This window comes from Anopheles nili, chromosome 2, assembly GCF_943737925.1.
Source record: "Anopheles nili chromosome 2, idAnoNiliSN_F5_01, whole genome shotgun sequence".
Taxonomy (NCBI): domain Eukaryota; kingdom Metazoa; phylum Arthropoda; class Insecta; order Diptera; family Culicidae; genus Anopheles; species Anopheles nili.
The window spans coordinates 50,853,271-50,862,769 of record NC_071291.1 but is presented as its reverse complement, the minus strand read 5'-3'; the positions used below and the strand labels follow the sequence as shown (position 1 = coordinate 50,862,769).

The 9,499-nt window shown below is 32.1% G+C and overlaps 1 protein-coding gene across 1 annotated transcript; it reads right to left on the bottom strand.

Moving 5' to 3' along the window:
• Positions 1–260: 260 nt before the first annotated feature.
• LOC128725456 (lachesin-like) lies at positions 261–8,335 on the bottom strand. The gene is made up of 8 exons (XM_053819204.1): positions 8,332–8,335; positions 7,837–7,983; positions 7,091–7,461; positions 4,316–4,466; positions 2,983–3,137; positions 1,638–1,784; positions 832–1,285; positions 261–445 (listed from the first exon to the last, which is right to left on the bottom strand). Exons 1-8 carry the CDS (start codon positions 8,333–8,335, stop codon positions 261–263), a joined length of 1,614 nt encoding a protein of 537 aa, XP_053675179.1.
• Between the last annotated feature and the right edge of the window lie 1,164 nt (positions 8,336–9,499).

The window sequence follows — 9,499 nt, the reverse complement described above, 5'->3', positions numbered from 1 at the left end:
GCCATGACTTTTTCGTAGTTTCCGTTTTATGGACTGTTGAACTTTTCTTTATCTTGTAAATGGTTTAATTGAGTATTGCTCTTTTGATGATTTATTAATTATCAGTTTCGATTGGTAACTTGTTTGACAATATGGCATCTTTATCTCACTCAATTAAGACATTTTTTTAAATATCTGGAAGGTATACAAACAACCACAAATTGAGTAAAATAATGATAGTAAAATAATGATAATGTTGTACAGGATAGACACTCACGAAATCATGCTGCTGATATGCTGAAACACAGTGTTGACACGTGATACACAATTGTTAATATGAATAACGTGAGTGGCTTTGATGTATGGTAGTCAACCATTGTTGATGCATCATTACTTTTCAGTATATTTTTATCTAATAATCCGGCTCCGTGGACAGCAGGTTGTGGGGATGGCTCCAATTCCATATCTAACGTGCCCACATGTGTAGAGAATAAAAAACACAGAAATTGCAATAATATTTTCAAATACAAAATGTTACAAACAATAAATTTCAGCTGATTTTACCAAATTTATTTTTGCTATTTGATTTACTGTTAGCATTTATCAGAACACACAAATGATGTCTAATGTTGGCGGTTTTGATAAAATATAATATTTTACTGATTTTAGATCAGTACCAAACCAATGTGGAAATAAATACTACGAGTTGATATCAATTTAGAAAAATTATAAGAATAAATTAATCTTTAATTATCTTTCATCATAAGTTGACCATTTAAACGAATCATAGTAAAAAAAATCTTCTTCAGGATTGTAGGCTAGTTACTTTAATCGGCAAAATGCTAAACTTACCTTCTGTACGGGTGGAAAAATGAAATATGCTTGATAGCTTATTCCAACCGTGATCATTTCGTGCTTGTACTCGTGCCTCATAATTGCTTGCTGGTTTGAGATTCTTCAGCTGAAAATTCATCCGATGACGAGTAGTGAGATGGAAACTGGTGAAGGTAGGAACCTTGTTAAAGAAGTGGCTGGGAACACCGTAATCACTCATCTCCGGTATGACAACATTTTCCCATTGCTCACCACCATGAGCTGTAACACTACCACTATAGGATCCCGTGTACAGGTGACTGTTGGCAGCCATTATTTCGCTGTAGATGTGGTTGTCTAAAGATTTATCGTGGTGCATGATATGCATATGTTTTGTAGCAAGCCGGAAAAACAAGCGGTATTCGCGGATTGGGGAATAACTTTGTACCGTCCAGGAAATATTATATTGATCTTTGTAATTGCTCAATGTAGGCTACACGAATAAAGGAGACACAAAGAAGATTATTTCAGAAAATGTATTTTATAAGTGGCATAAAGTAAGTAAATAATAAAACAATTCTCACATAGAGGTAAATCATAATCTTGATACATTAAAGTGAAGTATGCCAGAAATCTGATAAAGCTAATTTTAAACTTGATGCTAGTATAATTATTATGAATTTCATAATGGTAAAGCAAAGTAAATTATATCACCCGCTCAAAAGTAGATGTTCAGAGTTGTTTATTACGCTTTTCATCAATACATTAAACATATAAGGCATAATACTTTGTTTTTTTTTAATCTATTTTGGCTTAAATGTTTGTACTAATTGTTAATTACTTACCGAATCAAAATAGCATAGTGTCGGCAAACCACTCAGTGAAAGTGTACCTCGATCTTTTCCAAGAGCATTTGAAGCTTGGCATGTGTAGTTACCAATATCCGAGTAACTAACATTACGGATAATTAAACTGTATTTGTTCCCACGATTCTGTTTAAAAAAAATAATATATGTGGTATACATGAACTGATAGCTATGAGTAAATGAGCTAATCAATACTATCAACAGTGACTATGACTATGAATGTTTTATAAAAATATATTTTAACATGTATGTAAACATATTATTTAGGCTATATACAAATTTAAATCCAAATATCGCATTGTATTAATGTAAATAAGTTTATTCTGCAAGATTTTTTTTACATTTGAATAGAAATAGCACCAAATTCTCATTTTGAGAGGAAAAATTACTAAAACATCATTATGAATAAATTATCGATTTTCTTGTTTATTTTCAAAACTTTAAAGATGCTTATAGTTTCATTATAGCTTTAAAGTTAAAAAAATTGGTTCCAACTTATACAAATTAATTATATTCAGCTTGAACAGAGGGTAACCATTTAAAATTATATTTAGTTGTTATACCAGTAATTATTATCAGTTTGAATTGTATTTAGAATTGTATCACGTTAGAATTGTATTTGTGGATGTATATTTCTACAAATAATCCTCATATCTAGCCTTGCTGTACGTTTTCGAACCGTTTATCTGAAGAGTGATATAACTAGTTGCGTTTGCTTTAGCCTTATAGTCGTTATTCATTTAAGAAAAAGGTGTTTCAGATATAAAAGCCAACATAAAACGTAACGATAAACAGAACGATAAGTTAATGTTTTTTGTTCTTCTTATTTAAGTTTCAATTTAAATTTCATTTTAACAGATCATTGACATATTTTGCCTAGGAATCAATATACTCATTAAACACTAATAAAGGTTTAATATATAGATTCGTAATCTGTTGGGAATTACCAAAAAATTTCTTAATCATGTATACCCATGAGCGTCGCTAGGTAATGTGCTTATATTGAAATGTATATAAATATACACAATATGTATATATATATATATATATATATATATATATATATATATATATATATATATATATATATATATATATATATATATATATATATATATATATATATATATAAATATATATATACATATGTATATAAATATATATATATATATATATATATATATATATATATATATACATATGTATATATATCTATATATATATATATATATATATATATATATATATATACATATATGTATATATATGCATATACATGTATATCAATTCTTGAGTTTCAAACGTATAAAATGAGAAAACCCACCTGTTGTGAAAATTGTTCCGTTATTCCAATTTGCGTGGCATCCTGATACCATACGACGCTTGGAATTGGTTCTCCATGAACAGTACACACTAATTGTGCTTCATAACCTAGTCCACTATGTACAATTGGCTGTTCCACTTCGACTTCGGGTGGATCTAGAAAGGTATATATTTATATATATATATATATATATATATATATATATATATATATATATATATATATATATATATATATATATATATATATATATATATATATATATATATATATATATATATATATATATATATATATATATATATATATATATATATATATATATATATATATATATATATATATATATATATATATATATATATATATTTATATATATATGTATTTACAAATACATATGTGCGTATTTTATCTCTTAATTTGATATACTGCAAATACGAATGCAAATAAGTAACAAAAAGTAGTTATATTATCCGACAATATGAAACATTTTCCATGCACAACGCATGTCTAACAAACCATGTCTTCAATTTTGCTTTTGTCTTTGAAGAGTATGATACCATTATGTGGCGACGTTTCAACCTAACTCATTCGCTTGTACTGGTTTTAATTGCATTTTGTGTTGCTTTTCTACAGCGATGGATTCCCCGCGTTGCCGGTTTACGGCACGAAAACTCGAGTGCAGAATTGCTCTGCATGGGTACCGGTAACGAAGTTTTGGGATTGTTTCGTTCCGAGAAATGAATTTGCATTCGCCAAATTCAGAGCGCATGAGGTATACGGTGTGTTGATACACGTATACTTTTCATCCAACGCTAGTATCCGATACTAAAGGCTCATGTTATCCGCATGCTATGCGTGCGGGGACTTAGGAGTGAGACTTCATGGAATACGAATCGTATGCAAACCCGGCATGTGACGTCGGACAACCCGGTTGCACTTCGGTGATAAACCACCATGCACTGAATAAGTAATCGCAAATGGTATGGGGTATTTGTTCTTCTCTTTCTGTCCGGCAGATATTGCAAAATGGGTTTTTGGGCATCACCAACGGGAAGCTTGATGGTTGACTAACCTTAATTTTTATGAATTTGGCAGGATACGATCTGACTAGCGGAAGAAACTGGATTTGTACGTATATGAGACAATGTTCGCTTTCATGTTGCCGGTTTTAATTTGAGTTTGTCTTTATCGTTAAAAGTTTTGAGTCTCTTTTTGTCGAAAGAAAATATCGTAAACTTGCTAAATCAATAACTATCTCAAAGGTTGATATAATTTCATAATATAATGATATAATTGTACTTGACAATGAAAATTATTATATTATACTTACACATCACGTTAATGAAAACATCTTTAAAATCTGGTTGACCAACGCGATTGTCAGCAGTACATTTATAGTGGCCACTACTATGGCGATTGGCGTGTACTATATCGAGTACATTTCCCGTTGTATTTGCTTCTCCATTCGGCATAACATTGTTCTAAAAAAAATTATGCAAGCAATATATGTTAGAGTACATACAAACTACCTAGATATTATCCGGTCGATTGCAAATTGTTTGTTGAAACTTGAGCATAGATGTATGCAATGCATTTTCAATCGCCGTAGTATTCACAACAACGCGGTTTGAGAGCATTTTGAAAGTTCGTTTAGTAAGGTCTTAAAAAAAGTTATCGACAATCCTGCATATTGTTTACTATTAATCCAATTTTTTTAGTTGTTTAGTTTGTCTGCATGTATTTTTAACTTAGAGTATCAGTAACGTTGCCGTAGCCGATACATGGGCTCCCCACCTAAATTTTATTCTGTTACATCCTTGTCATGTAGAACGACTACATGTAGACATTTTATTGTAGAACTTGTCAATGTAGCTACACGTTGCACATTTAAGCTATGTCAAAGTTTTACAAGGCTATACCAAATTTTGCTGTTTCGACGAACAATGTAGACAGGTATCTGAGAATAATCGCTACACTTATAAAGCAAGACAGCAGTGAAAACAAAAAAACAGAGAAAAAAAACACGAGTTCAAAGTGATCAAAAAACAAAATTAGAAAGGACAACGAATGCGTACTTTTCAGCACTCCAGAGCACTGTGAAGTATAGATAAAATGCTTTACTAAGTGGTAGCCGTAACTTTTTGTTGTAGTAGTTAAAAAATCTTTTCAGGCAACCAGAAGTCCTCTCACGATGGGCTCAGTATTTTCAAGATTTTTTGGAGAAACAGTTGAACGAGCAGCTAGAGACTCCAGATATCATCATGCTACTGCCGGCTAGTATTGAAGAAATCCGAAAAGCTATTTGGCGGCTGAAGAATAGTCACACAGTTTTGTCGGGTGACTGTGATATGGAGTGGATGTTTTGTGATCGAGGTTTTGGTATCAGTATCTATTCCATACGGACAAACTAAAGTTCACCAGCTAAGAAGTAATAAGGTGTCGTATACCACCTATTTGATTCGTCCTAGTTCATCTAAACCATCGCGTCGAATTCAAATAGTTCGAAAAATTTTTCTATCGTAGAGTATTTTTGAAAGATAATATCAATCGTTGACCAGTTATTTCTTAAGGGGCAGATTTTGAAGAAAATGGTGGATCAACAGTTATAGTCTTTCCTGACTGCAGAGATCTTCGAGGTAAACACCAAAATGATGGTGATATAAGTTACTTAACCTACAAAAGCAGAGGTTTCAAGCTGGTTGTGATGAGGTAATGGTGTTTGGAGAGATTTTACTTGTAGAGAGCTGCTTCAAGGAACAAAAGATGACCAATGGGGTTGGGAAATAAAAATGACGTCGTGCACTTGGGATGCGAATGCGCCAATTCATGTTGGAACACCGGAAGCAATGTAACAATCTGACCCCTCCATACAGGCATTACGGGACGGCAATATGGATCCTCCATACAGGGTCGAGCATCTATAATTTGGAAGCACACAACACACAACACATAACAGCATAACATATTGCTACTATTTGAATTAAGAGCTTTTTTAAATGTTTAAACTCATTTTCACCCCTTATTAATTCATTTTACTTATTAACTTTGCTATCTTCTATTATTACTATTAACTTTATCGGTACCATCTCATCCACAACCTCTATGTTATCATTTGAATTGACATAACATATTGACTTGTAGAAGATGACCATTTATCATTTTTTTCGATTCTCTCCATTTTTAGTTAATCTATTGATTGCTCCATTTTGTATAAAAGTATGCTCGGATGCAAACTCAATAAATGTAGTATTGGAAAAAAGCATTATATCTGATAATTTGTATCACTATCATATCATTTCCAATATCCTTATCTGACTACGATTATCGTTCATGCCACATGATCCTTTGTTTATACTACATTTTTATTTTTATTGCATGTATATTTTTAATAACAAGAAATTTTTGATCTTAACACATTGAAATTGCTAAGCGCATTTTTGCCACCTTTTTGTGGTTGGTGAAAGTTTGAGTTGTTGGACATTTGAAGATTTTTTCCGTAATTTCGGAAACGGGTTATGTGGGGCGTCTTTCTAAACACATTTTTAGGCAAAGGGCAAAGGATAGGAACTAAATATCCACCACTCGTAGTGGAGGGTTGGATATGAACAAAATATCTTATCAAATTGGTTGGCGACTTTGTTTCTCCGAATCTTTCAGATGAACATATCTTCCAGAGCCTGATCGATTTTCGTAAAGTTGCAATGCAGATGAAATAAGAAAATTGGTGTAAAAAAATAACAGAAGACAATATAATTTAATTTTAATCATCATAGCTGAATTCTGAAGTAAACTTCTAAGGAAGATTGAAATTCTTTTATACTCACTAACAAACAACTTAAACTCAATAACAAACTACAAAAAAGGGCAAACGTTGTATCAACTTAAATACCTGTGCCAGCAACCTAAATACCTGTAACATCAATCTAAATTAAATCAATTAAATGGAGTTCTAAACAATCAACCTCGTTTATGTTACTTTGCTGTAAGTCATAACACTATTACAATGGAAATGTAATGAACATTATAAACTTATCATTTATAATATTATAGTTTCTTCTTTTCAAGAACAAATGCTGACATGGTTTTACCTTATTGTAGCACTTACCTTTCTTGACCAAATAATTTTTGGTGTAGGGTTGCCAGAAGCACGACATTCCAATCGTATCGGCGCTCCTTTATGAATATCCAATTTGTTTGCCGGTGCAATGAAGTCAATTTTTGGAGGCTCCAATATTTCCAGTGTATGTACAATTTCTTTCGGCTCCATTGAGCCGATCTGACATATATAATCTCCAGTGTCTGAATTACGCACGTCTCTTATTTCTAAGTTGTAGCCTGTTGACAGAGTTCCTTGCAGGTCAGAGTGTGCTTGAAGTGGCATTAACCGAATTCTTGGATTAACGGTAACCTTCACATTCCCAGCAGTAAGTACAGCAATATCGCGTTTCCAAGCTAGCACATATTGGCTGGAATTTTCTGTTGATGCAAAATTGAGGGTTTAGTCGAGATTATAAGTAAACATCTATCAAAATAAATTTATTGTTTTTTAAATTAAACCCAAGGGCTCATCAAACTTTTTGGATTAAAGACCAGAATAATAAGAAGAAAAATATATGGTGGGCCATTTGGACTGAATGCTTTGTTGGCCAAATAGCAAATAACTTATTTATGGAGACTTTTCATACTTATGGAGATTTAAACTGTTGTAAATCATAGAAGATTTTGGTTACTTTGTATAGGTAAAATAGCTATATGGATATTATTAGTTCAGTTAGCATAAACTATATGCCTATCTAAAAAAAGGTGATTGTGTTGAAGTTTTTAAGCCCGTGATGCTGCTTGTTGGTTTACCTGTTTCATTAATTTTACAAGGCAGCACTACCGTAGATCCGATTGCTATGCTGTACTTCTGACCAAGTGTTAAAAATCCAGGTGAAAATTTGTCTTCTTCCAGAAAATTACCGTCAGGAAAACGTGCAGTTGGTGTAGCAAATGCATCTACAAAGAAATAATTATTTATGAGTTGATTTTTTGTTTTAATTTTGCATGTTCTACAAGTTATTGCTTCAGCTCGGGTATAATTTAGGATCTTAACCCTACTTTAAATGATTTTTCCACGATTCAAATCAAGCGTAATTAATATGAATCAAATGTAATAATTTTTCACTCCGACGATTTGAGATCTATATATATATATATATATATATATATATATATATATATATATATATATATATATATATATATATATATATATATATATATATATATATATATATATATATCCTGCAGAGCAACGACGATGGCATACGGCCCATGGCCGTCAGCAGCATCTTCTTTCAGTACCCATTTCGGTATTTAAAAAGGGTGACAGATTGCATAGTTGGGACAGACACAATTCTCAACTAGCTACTGAGTTGGAGCCGAAATCTTCAGGTTGATCAGTCAAAAATGTGGACTCTAATGTTTTACAGGTTTGCTCCAGGATTTCGTAGATAATGTATACACTATCGAACGTATTTTTGTGGCGGTGCCCGACACGTACACTTATGATACGCAGCAATGTCCTAGCGATATGATTTGATGTCCCAACTAATGGATTGATGGTCCGTGTCTTGAAAACAAAGTGATAATTTTAGGATATCTCGATGTGAAAATGGAGCTCTGCTTCTTGAGAATGATTATGGCGTCGATTAAAACGTATGCAGGAAAATTCAAAGCATTTTCGAAGAAATGTTCAGGAACGTCATGCATCCTATTAGTGCCACAAACTGCTCTCTTTTGCAACTCACTGGGCTGAGTTAATCTACATAAGTTCTTGAACAGGGTATAGAGAATCATATGCATCAATTACAAAACAAATTGAGAAATCGATTAATTAAATGCGAAAATTTCCATACATATTCCCTTAAGATCTATCAACCACATACACTGCAATCTAAAACTTATCCAATCTTTTTATAGAGTAAAAAAAGGTGATTATAAATGTTGGAGCAATCAGTTGATATTTGCATTTATGAAAATTTGTGTTTAATTTGTCAGTATGCTTTACTTTGCTACCCACCGGGGAGACACGATAAGCATTCTTTTTGACATATGAGACGTAGTATTAAGGTTGGGCACTTTTTTTTTAAAGAAACACTAGCTCAGACGGATTTTAGCTCTCGCTGATTATTTTAAGAGCACTGTTTGAGAGTTAAATAACAGACATTTTTACGATGAAAGGCTTGATTTTAAAGATATGGTAAAAGGCAATATATTTTAGGCATTTAAATACAGCTTTGTAAAAAATTTATACGTAAATTTATGCGATTGGGCCATGTTGCTGAGTAATACAATTGCATATACTGCTTATAATGGATGATAAATATCACAAATAAATAGCAAACGATACTTTGTAGAACTTACTCCAGCGTATAGTTTTGGACAAAGTTATTCAATCGATAATTTTTGTTCAAAACATTGCGAAGAGGAAAATGCGTTACAGTAAAGCTCGGGCTTGTTTATTCAATTT

Coding starts and splice junctions, on each gene's coding strand:
- LOC128725456 (XM_053819204.1), bottom strand. Junction 4,467..7,090: donor AAATTATTTGGTCAAGAAAG/GTAAGTGCTACA, acceptor AATTTTTTTTAG/AACAATGTTATGCCGAATGG. Junction 1,785..2,982: donor CGGAACAATTTTCACAACAG/GTGGGTTTTCTC, acceptor TTTTTTAAACAG/AATCGTGGGAACAAATACAG.